Here is a 19,062-nt window from a genome sequence, read left to right as displayed (position 1 = left end):
ATATATCAATCAAAATGCGATGAATGGAGTCTTTGGTGATATTTAACTCCATTTCCATGTAACGCAAAGAAGATTTCGGTTCATTCTTAATAAATTCCTGCACTTTTTCGATATTGTTTTGGGTAATCACTGATTTTGGCCGACCCGACTTCTGATCGTCACAGAGGTCCTCACGACCTTCTTGGAATCGCTTAAACCACTCATGCACATTACTACGGGATAGGCACTGATCACTATAAACTTTTTTCATCATTTGAAATGTTTCAGTAAACGTTTTCCCAAGTTTAAAACAAAATTTAATATCTGCTCTTTGCATTTTACGACCGATGACCAAAAGCTGCTGTCACTTTTTGATCGATAACATCTATTGTAGTTATCCAATTGTCTTAAAATTTTTACGAAATGTCAACAAGAGATCAAACTTTTTATTTCATATACCCACCAATAGGTGGCGCCACCAGAAACAGTTATATTTAAAAAGTTCTGTTTCTTTTGCGACCTACCTTGTACATACTCAGAATATTATGGCATACGAGCGCTATTTGTGTTGTTTGCAGTTACTTAAAATATTCAACTCGGCCAAAAAAATTAAATTAGTTTGCGAACATTTTTGCGCGTTTATTTTTTACAAATTTCGACGGGGATTATCTGAGCAACAGTGCATTGAGGAACTTTATTTAATTTTTACCGCTGAAGTTCCATCAAGGACCAGTGTTTATCGATGGTATGGTGAGTTCAATCTAGATGGTAATGATGCTGTGTGAAACTACTATTGCCAGATCGTCAAGTGACCTATCGTGAGATTTAGAAAACTATAGGCATTAGTTTTCTACATTTTATTGTAGAAATTTGTCTTCTCGTTGGATCTCGCACAATTATCAATAGCTTAAAAACCGCTCATGTTGATTGGACGAGAGAAATGTTAAAATAATAGGATAACGGTGCTTCGAAACACGTCTATGACAACGTGACAGCTGATAAATCGTGAAAGTAAGCAGCAGTTGATTGGGTGTTCCAAAACAAAAACTGTTCACGCACGAAGTATTTCCAAGCAAATGGCTGCCTGTTTTTTCAGAAAAACTGAATATGTTGCAACCATACCAATGGAACAATACAGAGCAGTACATTCTGAGTAGTAGACATCCACTTCAGCTCTGAGGGTATTCGACGCAGCACCCCAGGGGTGAGCAGATAATAGGTGGAGAAGGACCTGGATACACTTGGAATCTCCAATTGGCGCTAAACCGGGAAAATTTAGAACGACTGGCGTGCTGTTGACAACTATTTTCTTGCCAGTTGTCTTTAAGAAATCAGGAAAACCATTCGCCGAAGATGGATCTCTGTTCACCACTACAATGTGAGCTCTCATACATCGTCTGAATCAACTGTATTTTTCAGCACACAAAACACCGATTTGATGAGTAAATCACCGTAAAGTCCTGATTTGGCATCGAACGATTTCTTTTTATTCCTGTTCGTAAAAATAAACTATGAGGTCAACGTTTTGCGTCGCTTGAAGATGCGGTTGATGTGTTTAGAAGTTTAGTTTAGTTTTGGAGATATTTCAATCAATATAAATATCAGAGTGGCAATAGTGCTTCGAGAGTTGATTCATACGCATGCAAAAGTGTATAGATTTTAATTAAGAATTTTTTGAAAAATAATAAAACGACTTTCGATGGAAAAAATTTGGTTTTGTTCTCAAATCTCGAAATACAAAAGGCAACGTTGAGCTACTGTCAAAAAATCAGCCGAGTCGGAGTTAGTTTTGTTAGAAATTAATTCGGTGCCAGCTCTGGTATTGAAGCAGAAAATATTGGGTATAAGAAAGCTGTCGTCGCGATGGGTACCGCGTTTGCTTACTTCGGATCACAAGCGCTGTGACGCTACGGTTGTTTGTAAGTCCTAAAACTAAAAGAGTCAGATATAGGGTTATATATACCAAAGTCATCAGGGTGACGAGTAGAGTTGAAATCCGGATGTCTGTCTGTCCGTCCGTCCGTCTGTCCGTCCGTGCAAGCTGTAACTTAAGTAAAAATTGAGGTATCGTGATGAAACTCGGTACACGTATTTATTGGCTCCATAAGAAGGTTAAGTTCGAAGATGGGCAAAATCGGCACACTGCCACGCCCACAAAATGGCGAAAACCGAAAACCTATAAAGTGTCATAACTAAGCCATAAATAAAGATATTAAAGTGAAATTTGGCAAAAAGGATCGCATTAAGGATGGGCATATTTGGACGTAATTTTTTTTTGGAAAAGTGGGCGTGGCCCCGCCCCCTACTAAGTTTTTTGTACATATCTCGGAAACTACTACAGCTATGTCAACCAAACTCTGCAGAGTCGTTTCCTTTAGGCATTTCCATATACAGTTCAAAAATGGAAAAAATCGGATAATAACGACGCCCACCTCCCATACAAAGGTTATGTTGAAAATCACTAAAAGTGCGTTAACCGACTAACAAAAAACGTCAGAAACACTAAATTTTACGGAAGAAATGGCAGAAGGAAGCTGCACCCAGGCTTTTTTTAAAAATTGAAAATGGGCGTGGCCTCGCCCACTTATGGACCAAAAATCATATCTCAGGAACTACTAGACCGATTTCAATGAAATTCGGTATATAATATTTCCTTAACACCCTGATGACATGTACGAAATATGGGTGAAATCGGTTCACATCACGCCTTCTTCCAATATAACGCTATTTTGAATTCCACCTGATGCCTTCTCTGTATAATATATATGTACATTAGGAACCAATGATGATAGCGGAATAAAACTTTACACAATTACGGTATTTGAAAAATATATAAATGACGGATAATGAAATCTCGATTATCACTTTATCATGCGAGAGTATAAAATGTTCAGTGACACCCGAACTTAGCCCTTCCTTACTTGTTTTTAATAAATTTGTTTGTAGTATTTGTTTCGATACTTCCTTTTATTTATGACTATAAAGATAAACAAGTTTAAAGTATTTAAATGACCAGTTTCATTGGTTTTTATTAAGTTAATATAATAAACATATTTAAGTAAAAATTAAACTAGGCACGAAGCCTAATCTCGTTTTTTTTCGAATAGCAAATATTTATGCGAGTTCATATTTAAAATCACCGTTTTTACAAACGTATAATTTTTTAATTCTAGTAATTACTTTTTAAGAAATTTTTTTAAAATGTACGGATTAAAATCGATGTCTCTTTTGCGAGTAATTGATGCTTACGAGTATAAATGTAATAAAATTCGGGTTTCATGTTTGGTTATTAGCAAGACGACTTAAATGTCCTTATTTTCACTCTTCGCCCTTAGCGTTGTCACGCTCGTTGCCGCCGGTTCCACCATCAGCTGCAGTAAATCCGCAAAATTTCCACTGTGGCTTGGGGTCGTTATTACAACTTACTTCAGCTGGATGTTCCAACTTGAAGAGGTTAGTGTAGTTTGTCAGTATCTGCTCTAACGTTGGCACCTGTAAGTCCAGCCTCTTCATGTACTGCCGCAAGTAGCTACAAATTGACTCAGCGCTGACGCCAAACGGTTGCACTATTAGATAGGCAGCCACTAACGCTATGATTTGGGCCTCCACAAATGGCAAGAATTTCAACTGGTAAAGAAACGAAAAAAAAAAAACAATTTATAATAATTACTAAAACCCTAAATGGAAAATCAACTGATTCATAATATAGGACGCATTGTGAATTAGCATTTTTTTCATGTTCCACGGAAGGTTGTGAATAAATATACTATTCATGCTTCCGAAGATAGAAAAAAGGGCTCGAGCCTTAGTCATTCAAAACCGCATTTATTTGTAATTGCCGATCTTTGATCGCGTAAAACCAGCAGCAAGATACTCGGTTTAAAAATAATCTCACGTTGCGTTGCTATGGTATACATTTTATACTATTATTCATTATTGAATTATTCAATACAGTGAGAATTTTATTTGCGAATAAAGGCGAACACGTGTTTTTCGGTTTAAGAATCCATGGGATTGTACTTGGAGTTTAATACCATGTTCAGACCGAAAATTTAAAAGATTAGATTATATTTAAGCATTTCATAACCCAACAGTGTTCTCACTGCCGTTAGAAAGATCAAAAAACAGCTGTTATTGTCATTCAAGAATTCACATCGCTTAATATTTATCAAAAGAAAAGATTGTCATATAGTATTTTGAAATAAAAAGACGGCTTTTTTTTTAATATTCTCCATATAATGGAAATAATGGATGCATTTTTTCATTTGTTAAGTCGATTTTCAGATGAAATTAGATTCATTGCTTTAAAAAAAATTTGTTTGTTTACATTTTTTCCCTTTGTAGTGTCTAAATCAGCTGTGATAATGTAACAGATTTCCAGTAATGATAAGTAGATTGCGCAAAATCAGAGTCGCACAGAGAGATTTAGCGTGGATCTGTTTCAAATAATTTCAATGAAGTGATTTGGAACTGTAATTTTTGTCTGGCGAAATCTTGATAAATTTTTAAGATTAGTGGGTTAATCCATTCAACAGCCGAAATCGTGTGATTAAGTGTCGATCAGAACATGGAATAATTTGAATATGTTCATACAAACAAATTTCTTTGGAAAAAATAACGAATTTAAAGCTTCTTTCTTAAAGTGTGGTTACCAGCCTTTCTGTCCAGTTAATAGATTGTACTTAATAAACATCAAAAATGTGCACGGTTAATGGAGATGTCCGCTCAATAGAGCGTCCATTTAATAGAGCTTTCACTGTATTTTTATTTATGAATTGTTTTACTATCCTATCTTCTAAGTTGGTTCAAACTGGACACAGTGTGCTAAATTCGGAGTCCATCGCGGACAAACAACGTGACACGTAATTTTTATATATAAAGATTAAATCTTTTAGTCTATCTGCCCATTAGAAGTTAACACTCTTTGAACAAAATAACCGATTGGGAATCCATTGCACTATTCCACCTTTAGAATGCAATATATTTCAATATAGCCTCATTCGATAACATGATAAGGCATAACATGTCTGAGAAGATAATATACTCACGTGCCGTATATACATACGATATTTAAGAGGTTAAAGAAAAGAATATACCGAACTAAATACATTATCTTAGCCGTAAAAAACTCAATTTTGCTTTTCTACACTTACTTCAATCACTTTGCTTTCCTCTGATAACTGCACCTTAACTTTGTCGGTACTAGAAATATCACCGCTAGCATCCTTAGTTTCAACACTGTCCCCAAGCGTAGGGGTTTCGATTGTCTTTTGCACTGTTGCAGTTTCAGCTGCTTTTTGAATGTCTGAACGATCGGCATGCGCTGCTTCCTCTGACGTTTTTTCGTCTGTCTTGTTGCTTTGGTTTGTGACTTTTTCGTCATCATCGGTTTCGTGTATTTCTACAACGTCATTCTGATCTTCGATAATATCCACTTCGTCATCACTTTTGTAGCCATCAATATCTATAATTTGTATGTGATTAGTTTTGTCGGCATTAGTCGAATTTTCAGTATTATCTCTCTCCCTATTGGACTTTGTCGAATCTTTCGGCTTATTTCTCGTTGAATCTTCCACAGCCACCTCTTCCACATCATTGTCGTCCTCATCATCAATATCGTTATCTTCAGTTTCATCGATTAATATCTCACTGGTCTCGGAATTAATTGACGATGATTCGCGATCTCTTCGCTTGTTGGTGGTTTCTTTGATTCTAGTCTTTAACAATAATTGCTTCACGCCAGCTTCTTTCAACTTACGCTCGAGCTGTTCAATTGTTTTGTTGTCCTTTTGTTCGCGCATTTTCGTCTGCATCAATTGAGTTTGCATATTGCGTATCGTTTCCTGCAGCACTTTGATCTGTTTCTCACGATAATCATTGTCGTATTTGATGTCGGTGCGGACGTGCGACATTTCGCTACGCAAAGCTTCTAGCTGACAGCGCAGCGAGTCGTTTTCTTCCTGCAATTACAAATTGATTATATTTATATCGAGCGAAAATGTTAGAAACAGAACATTTTAAGGTTAATATATTTCTAATAATTTATGATATTATTTGGTGAAGGGGAATTCGAGAGAACGAAATCTTTTAGCATTGCTATCCTGCACAAAAATTCACTCCATAATGCTTAGCGCCTAAAGTCAGAAATTGGATATCGAGCCATTTTTAAAGAAATCAAGTCATAATCAGTATGCACCATTCACAAGAGAAATTCACATTCCTGTTGTACATTCTCAAAAATAGCTCATGTCAAAATGACGGCCATGTGTGCGAATTTTAGAAAAATAAAGAATGATGACTTTTGATGTTCTACGTCAGGATGCCTCGAAAACTGCTCACAAGTGAAAAAAAGACTGACGATTGAAGGTACAGTTGGCATTTTAAAAGAGCAGGACATAGATAAGAGATACTGGTAACGAGAAAACTGTCAGCGCAATGGGTCCCGCAACTACAAGTGAACCATTATAGAATAATCTCAGCAGTGTTTGTCGCTATTTAAACGCAATCTGACGAAATTTCGGTTTCCTTTCGTAACCTTCGGTGAAATATGTATCCACTAGAGATCAAGGAGTAGTCAAAACAGTGGATTTCACCTGGGAAATTTGCTCCAAATAAGGCCAACTGTCCTATCGACCGGATATATTCTGGGATATACAAGGTGAAATCTACATCGGCTAACTGGAGAAGTGCAAAACAGTGGCATGGTTCTAATACACCGTTTGATTGGGCCGTTTCGAGGCTGATTCACAGAAAAACCAATCGTATTCGGGTTTACACCGCCGCTGTAGTCATGCCCAAGTTGGTCGATCTAGGGTACGAACTGCTGCTCCATCTACCGTGTATTCCGAATTTGGGTCCATACGACTTCTCTTTGTTTTCAAATATGAAAGAAGTAGAAGATTATCGTCAACACGACTGCTTGCATTTAGTCAATTTAGAGAAGTTGTAGCATAGGGTGTCTCTTATTTTTAGCGCTCTTATACTAAATTGAACTATTGTAGATCAAAAACTGCAAAGGGTACAAATAAAAACAAGGTACCCACCTTCAAACTCTCCGCATCGTAGCGTGTTCTCTTTGCGCTGCTGCCCTGATAGTTCCGATCGTCGTCAGACATTTCCATTTCATCATCCTCAATCTGCACGGAGCGTAATTCCTGTTTTATGTACATCGGAGCAATAATTAGCACAGGAATTTATATATTTCATATTACTGCTTTATAGTAAGATTTTAACTATAATTGAAGAAAATTTGACTTTGTCAAGTTTCGAAATGAAAAGGAATTTGAAAAAATCCTAAACTGAGATTAAATATTTTTTCGCTCTTTACTTATATAATTTTGGCGCATCTTCAGCCCACGGTTCGTTTGTTTGTACTTACCTCAAGTTTGGAACTTTCAAAAATGATATTCGTTTAAAAAAAATATTTTTAATACGAACTCACGTTTTAAATGGTTTGGTTTCTTGTTTTAATAGTTCTTTTTAAATTGTAATAAATAAAGAGATTAATGTTGAGGCGAAAAAAGAAAAATAATCACCATGTTTGTTTTTGTACTTATTATATATGACAACCAATTTGAAGCGATTAAACCGAAATTAAAATGTATTTATACATGTGTATGGAAATACACGTACAAACTGAGTAAATAGTTTTACAGTTAAATATAAGTATGTATGCAATATTTCAAGATACAACGGATACTGAACACAGTAATTGATTACAAGTCATGCAATGCTACATATAGTGTCTGCGTATGAGTGATGTCAGGGTGAACGGTGCATTCAATACTGAATTACTGCATTTTACAAAACCAACATTCAAACATTTAGAAGAAACGGTTTATTAGTAAAACATTCAAGGAAACGCAAATAAAAGACGGGCAAGACAGACTCAGGAATAAAAAGATAGGAAAGCCGATAATACTTCATAAAGGCAGACAAAGGAACGAATCCATTGTCAAGGGCTGGTATAAGGGAAGGTCGTACATACCGAGTTCGTCCATTTGAGCATATGTTAATTTGTGTGCCGTACGCAATGCATACATTATAAAGCGATCTAGAAAGACGGATATCTTTATATACGGTATGTGGGACTAATGAAAAATGTATATCGACTTCGTAAATATTTTGTATCGATTGACAACATGCCGATCGAAGCACTGTGACCTAATTTTAGTTGAGTAATAAGATATAGAACGGAAATCAATATACTCTATATATGGGCTCCGCGACCAGCCTACAATACCGAAACATATCCTAATTCATGTCGCTCTCAACCCAAAAATATTCCTCAAAATGAATTGCGAAATATTTTTTATAGAACAACATACATATATATTTTTGAAGTACTGACGTTGAAAAGAAGTTCATGGAATTGAAAATGGCATCATATGAGAAGTACTATTATAAGGTGTTCTGTCATCGTGGTATTCTACATTTTTATTGCTGATGTATGTTCTTGTTGATGTGATAGATATCTCGAAAACTGTGAAGAAATGTTTCTAGATATGGTAATTTACATTGGTAAGGCGAGAGAATAAGTGGTTCTAATAGGACCGGGAGTGAATTTCCCGAAAGATTAAGTGTCATAGAGTGATTCTTTGTATAATATCTTTTGAACTCTTCTTCTGTTGGTGGATATTGGTGAATAACTCCGTGAACTAAGTTTCAGTCCAGGTGTGTTAAACGTCATATTTCAAATATTTAAGAAGTCAGGTAATAGATACTGCTCAAAGTGTATTTCCCTTAAACATAGGCTTAGGAATTTCGAAGAGCGGGTTTTTCTGGCACAAAAACAATAATAACCATACGCGAATCTCGTGAATCACAAACTTTAAAGATATACGATCTATTTACATAGAAATTATTGACATACATTAAGGCTATCTAGATACTATGAACAAAAACCACGCTAATATGAACTTTATCTACAATATATCACAAATAGTGTGCAATTACTAGAAGATATTACTGGCAAAGTGCAAATGTATATGATTGCATTAGAAACTTGTAATGTCTCATATGTAATATATATATATTAAATTTAAATATTATTGATTAGTGTTTTGAAATGAAAATTAGGCAAAATATAAAAACAGAGTTTTATCCATACAAGTCACCACAGAACAATATCAAATGCTTTAGTGTAGCTATGTACATAATTATGTATGTTTGTAAGTATATTATATATATGTATTAGTATATTACATTAACCCACACACAGAGAGACACACAAGCGTGTATGATGTAATGCAAGTAATAGAATTAAGAATTCTCTTGTTTTTTTTTTTGTACGTACCAATGCCAGCTTCTTCCACTGATCGATGTTTTTTCTTTGGGCTTTGGTGAAATGGTCCCAAACCTTCTTGTGACTTGCAGCACTGAACACTTTTTCAATCTGAGTGACTGAATATGCAATTATAATAATAACAATAATAAAGAGGGGAGAGGGTTGGTTGGTTGTTTGATTGATTGGTTTCTTTGCTTGCACGCTGGCTATATACTTCTGTTATTCATAGATTGAGTACTTCTTTCATTCAAATTTAAATTTAAAAGGAAATGCATGTTTTGCAAATAAAAAACGTTAAAAAGTAGAGTGTAATGACTGAAAGGCTATACAGAGTCACGAGGAAAATATTTGATTCTTACGGCAGTTGATTTTCTATAGTTACCACTAATTCCGGACAAACTACATACATCAGTGAAAGAGCGTCCTTCGCTCTTCGAGAACTTATATGCTTAGCATTAATTTACAATTTACCTGTCGCTAGTACTTTTACAAACCTTTACGCCCTTTGTTGTTTCCATTTCTTTTCAAAATTTTGCATGTATTCCGAAATTGAAGTTACCTTTAAAACTAAAGTCGGCGCAGGCATAATATTTATATGTATGTGTTAGGGTCTTGCAGTTACTAAAGGCAAAGTCATTTAATGTGGTTTTTAATAGTCATTAAAACAAAACTGGCATACGCATATTAAATTCTCAAAAAAAAATGTCACATTTGCACTTTTAACAAACTCGGAATGAATTTGCCTTTAAGCAATTTAAATTGGTCGATTTTTTCCAATTGTGAAAATATTAAATGACAGCTTAATTCAAATTAATAAAACAATGGGTATTTATTGCTTTGTGACTTGAGAAAAATAAATAAATAAAGCATTTTAATGTTTCTGTCAAATGTCATTTCAATGTTAGTACTATGAGCGACGTCGCCTTAAAAACGCAATTTGGCAAATATTCCGTTTGCAATAAAAAGTGAAAAATTCACAGTAACTCATTGCAAAACTGCGCCTACCACCCTAAATAAGTATAAAGCGAGCAAATGCAGTTACTCAGCGCCGCGAAGTTAAACTAATTTTCAACTACTTTGAAGAAATAGGCAAGTCAAATACTTACATTGTGCGGACATAGTCAGCATTTGTTTGCGGTAGCTTTCACGCGCTTTACGTAGATCATCTTCCAACTGCTGCTTATCAGTATGTAGACGCCGCACATGGGCGTGTGTGCTTTGTATCATGGAGTAAAACATGTTGGCATTGCGTTTTGTGCAGTCGCCGCGCTCCAGCCAAATTGCAATTGTTTGTACGGCTTTAACGAAAGTGTCGCCGCTACGCAAATGCTCGGCTACCATTGATGCTTCATGATCATTGTAATGTGGTATGGGTGGCGGCGATTGAGAACGTGTACGATCGATAGACAAGCGTTCCTTGTGCCGTTGCTCACGTTGCAATTGACGCTGCTTGCACTCAAAATCGTAGAGATCATCGCGGGCTTGCGCGTAGTCAACATGTAGGCGTCCAAAATTTGACGGTTCGCTAGAGTTAGAGATGCGTATGCGATAGCCAGAGAGATAGATGGCGCGGTCAACGGACGCTTCGTGACGATAGCGTATGTGGCAGAAATTCTTTTTCGATGTACGCAGTGTAGTGATTTCACCACAAGATTCGAATATTTCACGTACCAGATCCTCTGTACAGTTTTCAGGCAGACCGCCGACAAATACTGTGCGGCAACCAGGCGGTCGTTCACGTGTGGTGGGGGGTGGCGCATTTGGATTGGGTGGAAAAAGTATGGAATTCTTGGTTTTAATCACCTCTTTCATGCTGTTAACTTTAGAAAATATTTATTTAGTTTAACTTTTACATGAATTATTTAATAGTAATGTGTCATACCAGGGGCATTTGCTGCAACGGGTTGTCCATTGACACAGTTTTCGTTATTAGGCAAAGTGCCGGCAAAGCTAGCAGCATAATTTTGTTGCATTTGCTGCATAGCTGCCAACATTGCTGTCGGATCCATAAACATTTGATTAGTCACTGGCGTGGCCATTGCAGCTGCTGATGTTGAGGCAGCATTTGTTGACGCGGCTGAAGGAAAGAACAAGTAGGGATTTGCTGTAATGCCAGCAGCTGTGCCCGTTGGTGGCATAAAACCATTCATAAACATATTAGCGCTGTGCACGCTCATTGTCAGCTTATCAACTGGCAAATTTGGGTCGGCTGCAGTGTGAACAGTAGTAGTTCCATTAAGACTAGCGTTTGCAGATATAGGCGCTGCCTCTGATTCAGTTTCAATATCCATTGGTGCGGTACCACGATTCGCCTTTACTGTGATTGGTGAATTCGAGGTAAATCTAGGAGCCGGTGGTGGTTCTGGTGTTCGATCACGCATATTCGTAGTTACTGCCATATTATTGCTGTTGGGATTGGTTGACACCGCATTCACTGCACCAACTGCGGTACTTATTGCAGCAGCCAGTTGGTTGATAAAATTCTGATTATTGTTTAGGGTGTTCCCGCTAGATATGGAACCGAGTAGGGGTACTGCAACAAAAACGCGAAAAAAATTCAAATGTTTACAATGGTAATCAAAACAAAAGAAAAATAATAAAATCAGCTGTTCATCAAAATAAAATTTCGATTAGCAAAGCGGCCGAAACAAGTGGAATGAAACGAAAAATAACAAAAGCAAAATGAAAGAAAATAAAATAAGAATAATGCGAAAATGAAGACGGTAGTAATTGAAAAAAATGTTGAGCTTGTAATTTTTGCAATGCACTAAAATAGATTATTGTAGAAAAAAATGTAAAATTTTGAACAAAATGACTTCATGTTTTCAAAAAGTAGGATTATGCTTAAAAATATAGTTTAGAATAATTTCTGCAAGTGCTGGATTTTTACTACTTTTCACCGGTTACGTAGCCAATGTACTTACACATTTTTTCCAAGTTAGTATAGTTGAAATCCATTAAACTTTATAGCGTCTAATTGAACTGCTTCACAATGTTTCATTTGCAACATTTGGTTTCCCTTTTTTCACCAGAAAAGTTTCATTTAATCTTTATTTTGCCACAACGACTATTTACAAAATTCTCTATTTCTCAAATGAAAATATAATTTGCCAGTGCTGCCAACCGAACGTTATTGAACTAAGCGAAATTAAAATTTTTGACTCTTTTAAATATTAACAAATTAAACAAAAGGATACGTAAAAAGTTTCAGTTGGAGCTAATAATATTAAAGTTTTTGAAAATATTAACGCCGTTAAAAAGTAGTAAATGCAATAACGTTTTTCTTTATTAATATCAAAGGAGTAACAATAAGGTGTTTTGTATTTCGAATTGTGTAACTTCAAAAGGGCTGTTGGCTCAATTTTTCAGTTTGCTTACGGATTTGTGACAATGCATCACTCAATTTTTAAAACTTTTGGATGCCAATTGATAACTATTTTCGTTGCGTTCACCCAGCTTTCCTGCACAATCCAGTGACGTACTATTTGTGTTACAGGCATTAGAACCATTGCTTAGTATTTCGCGACACCTTCCGATAGATTTTCCAAAACAGCTGAAAATCTACAAGAAAACTTGTCAAAGAGAAAGCTAGGCATAAGGAGTCCCATAATCACCACAATACCATCAACCTATACCATGTTTGCCGGTTTTCCTGAGTCAGGGTGGCGATAGACCAAAATGGGTTGCGCAAATCCAAAAACGCTGTTATTTTACTATATTTATGTACATGTATTTTCAATTTTGGTTATGGAATTATCTCTGTAGAGATAATTCAACACTTTGCAATCAAAATATGTACAACATTTCCTTAAAAATTCTTCACCAAAAACTTAACGTATTATTATTAGTGTTTTTACAAGTTAGATTGGTTCTGGGAAAAAACGTGTGAAAAACGCAGTGAACATTCCTCTAAATTTGTGCTATTTACAATTTCTCTGACCATTGTCCTTGGTTGTATCGGCAAAAAGGAAATTTCTTTCAATTTGGGCATATTTCACAAAAGTTGTGTTTTAAGCTCAATAAAATGTTGAGTTGTGATAAATGGATTAATCATTACAAAAATTCTTACCTTGATGCAATTTAACGTTGTGCTGGTAATGCTCATTTTATTATTTAAAATAGGATTTTGGAGATGTTCAATGCGGTTGTTGATGGTGAAGATAGTTTGATAGAACCTTTCTATTACAATTACTACTCGACATAATTAATTTATTCTGAAATTTCATTTCTGCAAATTATAAAACTTTTATTCAGTTTCCTTTATCACACAATTCCTGGACATGGTTGCTTATTTTCTACTAAAATGTGTAGTGGTGAAAATTCATTATTTTACCATTCTTAAAAATAGGCACAACTATAAAACTTAGTTTTTCTTACATTTGCCAATGATATCAGTCTTATAAAGAATCTACGTTTAAAATATCTGATTTCATTTAAAAAAAATATTGAAACTTTTCGTTTAATCAATAATTTTGATGAAAAAATGTTAGCAATTTTAAGCAAATAATAACATGCAACCATTTTCCTGTCTTAGTCTGCCATTTTTATCGCAATAGAAACTAAACTCCTGCGCAATCTGACAGTTGCCTGTTGACGCCTTTCAGCTGTTGCTTTGTGCGCACCTTTTCAGCTAATAGTTTTGGTACATATCCTTTACCATATTGTTTACAAAATTCTTGGCTGTTGCCAAATTGACAATTAATCTAAGTAGAAAATAATGTAATTTTTATTAATAATTAATTATAAATGTAAAATTTTTTGAACTAATAATGGTGATAAAGTAATTGACAATATAGACATGTGAGAAGTAATAAATGAATTGTTTCATGAATAACGTCAAGCAATAATTGTAACCGTTTCGTAGGTGATTTTGTATTTGATCACGGTCTTACGACCATGAATGTCTGTTTCTTTAACATATTTGGTTGTAAAGTGATAATAATTATCCTTGCATGTGCTTCAATCTAATCATTTATATTTGACGTACCATTTGTGCTACAGGCATTAGAATCATATGTTTAGCCTTTTGCGACACCTTTCGGCAGATTTTTCATAACTACCGAAAGTCAACAACAAAACATACCAAAACATAAAAGTGATTCATCTGTAATTAGGTTTTTGTGGTTCGAGAAAATTTCAGAATTGCGTGTTCTAATAATAGTAATTATATTAAAACCTAAAATATAGAAGTCGTTAAATATATTACCCGATAATGTCTGTAAATACGGCACACGCCAATAATGGAGTGTTGATTCATGCCGGAGAGTAGTAAGTAATATAGTTAAATACCAATTTTCCTTTGAAATGTAATTCTGCATACTGAGGAACATTAATTTGTTTAATTTATTTAGCAGGCAATATTATGTAAAGAAAGCTATATTTTAAATAATATGTGTGCACATTCTTTTAGCTGTTTAATCTATATTACGTAGATTAGCTCTTTTGATGTATTTACGTCAGGTTGTAAAATAAGATATGACGTATGCAAATGCTTTATTATTTTATTGGCAATGCACATATATAATATGTTCTAACATTTCTTTTTATCCTCAGCATATTACTGCATAGTGATGGCGTTACTATGGATTTCTCCGGTCAGGATAATCCTGTCTTTAAAGGCTCAAAGCAAGGACGTATTTATCTGACGTCACACCGGCTGATATTTAACAACAAAAAACCGGCGGATCAGCTGCAATCTTTTAGCGCACCTTTTATAGCACTTTCAGATGTAAAATATATATTTATATATAATATGTATAGATACATTTGTTCTAATATAACGTTTTTTTATGTATATTAGGTTGAGTTGGAGCAGCCAGTCTTTGGCGCCAATTACATTAAGGCCAAGGTTCGTGCGCAACCAAACGGAAATTTTATTGGCGAGGTAAAGTTCAAGTTGCATTTTAAGTCCGGTGGAGCGATTGAGTACGGTCAGGCTTTGCTACGCGCTGCTAGTACTGCTCAAAGCAATTACCATCGTGGTGGCGCTCCAAACGATGATCCACCACCATATACGCCAGCAGGCGCTTGGCATGAGGCTCCACCACCGGCCTATCAGCCACCACCAGGCTACTACGGTTGGCTGCCTACACATGAGGCGTTCAGTGGCCCAGCCAACGGCACGGTGTTTGTAAGCGATAATCCACCACCATATCCAGGCATTGGCGGACGTAAGTACAAATGAAATATTATTTTTGGATAATTCTCTATACGTGGAAATCGTGTAAGACTTCTCGGCTTTTGTTACAATAGTGTGCCGCTTATGTATGTACATATATGTGTAGTTAGTGGTTTCGGTGCTTTATTGCTTAAAATATATATATATATATATGTATGTATAACACTTTGCTTACTTTACTACTACTTTAAGTCACTTTAAACACATTTTCAAATGCTAACTTTTGTGTCCCTCCTGTCACCATGCGCGTTTTCGCATACTTAGCACCAGCTTATACACCACAACCATATGCGCAACCCGGCTATAACCCACAACAGCCATATGCAGGCTATAATCCACAACAGCCGCAAGGAGCTTGCAACCCACAGCCTCAATACGGAAACAACGATGCACCAGCCTGGAACGGCTTTTCAGCACCACCATCTGAACAGCCACAACAACAACCACCACCTGGAAATCAGCCACCACCCTACGCGGCTGGTGGATACGGCCAACCAGGCGGTTATCCACCGGGCGCCCCCGGTGCCTACAATCCATCATATAACCCCGGTTACAATCCGGCTTACAATCCCGGCCATCAACCCGGTGGCTATCCTCAGCCGGGAGGTTACCCACCACCAGGCGGTGCACCAGGTGGAGCTGCGGCCGGTGCAATGGGCTTTGGCATGCCACCAGCAAGTAAGTAAATACTAATCTGTGCATTTAATAATGGTTACAGTTACTTCGAGTCAATTTTACTTTTTCATCATAACCTAACATTATCTAAAATTTGGTATCAAACGAAAATTCTTCAATTTCTAACACCAGTGCATCAATCACACATGTCTTAACACCTGTTATATGAACCTCGAATTTGAAAGTATTTATTTAATTACTTTATTTTATAAATTTCGCCTGCAGTGTTTTAAAAAAGTGTCGCACAAGTATGCAACCGCCTAAACAACAAATATTTAACGTCGCAAAAGCCATACGTCCAAAAATCAAATTCCTCACCAGGTACTATACGATCTTTTGAACTTCTGAGTTTTGTTAATTGTTAATTTTGAACCTTGAAAGTTGCCAAAACGCACACAAAAAAGCCGAGAAGCTACACCCTTTCTCACACGCAAACGCGCCCACATATATTCCTTGCATATATTTTACTTAAACGCTTTAACTTTCATTGTCTACAGGTAATACCACATATTATTACTATCCGTACTATACACCACAGCCTTGTGTCAATTTTGCGTTTATACCACTACCAGTTATTTTCCCGTAAATACTTTTTCTCTGTGTGTATTGTGTGTTAGTACATGAAGAAAGTAAATTTCAATACTGCAAATTAAAAAAAAAATGATAAAGTTGATTTAAATGTAAGCATTGTTATGCATTTTTACATTTCTAACTGTAATTCTGTTCTGATTTGCTTTGTTCATATGAAAAGTAGCAGTTTTAGTATTTTTGAAGTTATTCGAATTTAATCATATTTAATTTCACAGATTCTAAAGAAGCCGAGGCAATGGCCAGCGCCCAAAATACAACTTACAACCAATATTCCAATAATGCTGCGCCGAGCGACTTGCCACCAGCCTATGATGTATGCACTAATTATCTGTTTTTTTAAAAGTTATTAAAACATTTAATTTTTCATTTAGGCTCTGCCACCCAACTATAACAGCGCTAATAAGAAGAATCAGTAACTGTTGCAATAACAGCAGCAGTAAATCTCTAAATACATTTGTTCACAATTTTTTAGATAACGTTTAACCTGTAGAGCAACTCCACAAACTACGTCACAACTTATAAAACATAGACGAAAATATGATTTAAGTAGTAAAAATTGTTGCAATATACGGTTAACTAGCTGGCAGTGTTGCTTCGGTTCATAGTGTGCGAGTTTGACACGTTTCTTATTCATTCCGCTGAACTTGCGCGTAAAATATTTACATATAATATATATATACCATTTATATACTTATATAATATATGCATTCTTTATATGTTTCACATGTAAACCTTATATAAACCTATTACTACTCTATATCTGCATGTTTACACACACAGCATACACACATACGAGAATGTGAATCAAATTAGCTTCAATAACCAATTAGTACACTTACCAAATATTATCAGAGCATATTTTACTATTTTGTTAAAAATAAAAATCGCTTAATAATTAACATGCAAATTATTATATTGTTACATGAAGCGCCAATTAATTACAAATATGCTCAATTAAAATTACTAAAAAAGTTAATCTTCAAAATTCTTAGCAAAACTAAAATTATTTATACAGTATTTCCTTGTGAGCGATTGGCTATGCTAAACATTGTTTTGTAAAATCTTTGTATTATTGAAACTGTATATATTTTATTGCCGTTGAACTTGTACGCAAATATGTTTTTATTTTATTATTGTATTTATGTATTATATAATCAATCCAATTGAAATAAATAAAGTAAGCCTAAGCTGAAGTACTTTAGATCTTCAATTGTAAGCGATTCTACACCGAAGGCGGTCGCCGTTCCCACGACAGTCGAGTCTACTAGCAACCTAGCCAGATTTATATCCTACTCAGCGCCGTTAACTCGACAGTCTTTCTCAATTTAATTTGCGGAATATTTGATGTATTTACAACAACAACCACAACAGATGGTGAGCTCATTATTTCAGTGGGTGGGTGTTTCCATCGATCAAGATAGACGATAGTTGCATTGTCAAGTATTGGACACTCTAGCTTAACTGGCTGGCGCAGCAAGTTAATCTATAACCTCACTTCCATCTGAGATATACCATACCATACCATTCTATCCGGTCAAGGGCTGTTTTTTCGGAGATCTAACCTCGTTTGAATCGGTAAGTTTTTACTGGAAGTCATAATGTGTGCTGAAAGTAAACAGATATTTTGACGACTTTCTCGTCTTTCCTTTTGAATGATGTTAACACGAAATCCGCGGCGACACCCTACACCCTATCGCAGTCCAACTCGCAAATATCGAGAGATATATGTATATGACAATGTGAACCGCTTCACATACGACGAATATCTTCATAAATTCTCCTACAGTGAGTGGTGTGCCTCTGTCAAAGTTCCACGAATCGCTGACAAAACGATGTTTTATCAGACAAGAACAACCCCTAGGCAAATGTGCTACGGATACTTAAGATTGATGTTTTTTCCTTGCTACTTCTCTGTAAGGCAAAGGGCCTCTAAAATGTTGCGTTATCATAAACGGTTGAAGACTATGGTCTTTACGCCATCACAGGTGATTCGGACATTTGTTGACCGAGTCTCCTTGCTAAATTTCCAGTCTAGTGACCTGCTTGTTACTCTGGTTGGTCTTTTGTTAGATTTATGGCTTTTGGTTTTAGGTCAGAATATTCGACGCATGATTTGTATAAAGGGTTTACAATCTATCTAAGCCAGAGGCCTTATTGACACAACCTCATACTTTCTACTAGGTTTTATGCTAAGCAGCTAGAATAGGGATAAATATGATGCCTCAAATTATCTTATTTATCATATATGTGCAACCTTTAATTTATAGAACTTCATTTATTGCACGATTGGAGGTGGCATGATTCTAGTCTAGTCCCCTCAGAACAATGATGAAGGCCTAAGTTACAAAGCGGT

The 19,062-nt window shown here is 35.8% G+C and overlaps 2 protein-coding genes across 7 annotated transcripts; one reads left to right on the top strand and one right to left on the bottom strand.

Annotated features, from left to right (window-relative positions):
• Nucleotides 1–2,980: 2,980 nt before the first annotated feature.
• On the bottom strand, nt 2,981–12,364 carry LOC120776778 (ecto-NOX disulfide-thiol exchanger 1). Its single transcript, XM_040107756.1, has 7 exons — nt 12,190–12,364; nt 11,148–11,798; nt 10,372–11,085; nt 9,275–9,381; nt 7,023–7,133; nt 5,133–5,939; nt 2,981–3,606 (listed from the first exon to the last, which is right to left on the bottom strand). Exons 1-7 carry the CDS (start codon nt 12,221–12,223, stop codon nt 3,298–3,300), a joined length of 2,733 nt encoding a protein of 910 aa, XP_039963690.1. The 5' UTR covers nt 12,224–12,364; the 3' UTR covers nt 2,981–3,297.
• Nucleotides 12,365–14,330: 1,966 nt separating this feature from the next.
• Nucleotides 14,331–17,608, top strand: LOC120777891 (WW domain-binding protein 2). Of its 6 annotated transcripts, none has more exons than XR_005705548.1 (6): nt 14,336–14,533; nt 14,819–14,993; nt 15,066–15,435; nt 15,708–16,121; nt 16,344–16,439; nt 16,925–17,011. XR_005705548.1 is itself a non-coding variant. In XM_040109454.1 (6 exons), exons 1-6 carry the CDS (start codon nt 14,478–14,480, stop codon nt 17,123–17,125), a joined length of 1,158 nt encoding a protein of 385 aa, XP_039965388.1. In that variant the 5' UTR covers nt 14,340–14,477; the 3' UTR covers nt 17,126–17,608. The 6 variants fall into 6 exon arrangements, 4 of the variants coding, with proteins under 4 accessions (XP_039965392.1, XP_039965388.1, XP_039965391.1 ...); XR_005705549.1 differs by lacking the exon at nt 16,925–17,011 and adding an exon at nt 16,616–16,700; XM_040109454.1 differs by lacking the exon at nt 16,344–16,439 and adding an exon at nt 17,081–17,608 and having other exon boundaries at nt 14,340–14,533; nt 16,925–17,022.
• The last annotated feature ends 1,454 nt before the right edge of the window (nt 17,609–19,062 follow it).

The sequence above is a fragment of the Bactrocera tryoni genome, chromosome 5, assembly GCF_016617805.1.
Source record: "Bactrocera tryoni isolate S06 chromosome 5, CSIRO_BtryS06_freeze2, whole genome shotgun sequence".
NCBI lineage: Eukaryota > Metazoa > Arthropoda > Insecta > Diptera > Tephritidae > Bactrocera > Bactrocera tryoni.
Note: the sequence above shows the minus strand (reverse complement) of the source record. Positions and strands in the feature narration are given on the sequence as shown.

What these genes read in the sequence shown, in the direction of transcription:
- LOC120777891 (XM_040109454.1), top strand. Translation starts at nt 14,478, where the DNA reads ATGTCTGTAAATACGGCACACGCCAATAATGGAGTGTTGATTCATGCC. An exon ending in ATATCCAGGCATTGGCGGAC is followed by an intron (nt 15,436 to 15,707) that starts GTAAGTACAAAT and finishes TCGCATACTTAG; the next exon opens with CACCAGCTTATACACCACAA. An exon ending in CTTTGGCATGCCACCAGCAA is followed by an intron (nt 16,122 to 16,924) that starts GTAAGTAAATAC and finishes TTAATTTCACAG; the next exon opens with ATTCTAAAGAAGCCGAGGCA.
- LOC120776778 (XM_040107756.1), bottom strand. Translation starts at nt 12,223, where the DNA reads ATGGATTTCAACTATACTAACTTGGAAAAAATGT. An exon ending in TACTAACTTGGAAAAAATGT is followed by an intron (nt 11,799 to 12,189) that starts GTAAGTACATTG and finishes TTTTTGTTGCAG; the next exon opens with TACCCCTACTCGGTTCCATA. An exon ending in AGGAAAGCAAAGTGATTGAA is followed by an intron (nt 3,607 to 5,132) that starts GTAAGTGTAGAA and finishes TTTCTTTACCAG; the next exon opens with TTGAAATTCTTGCCATTTGT.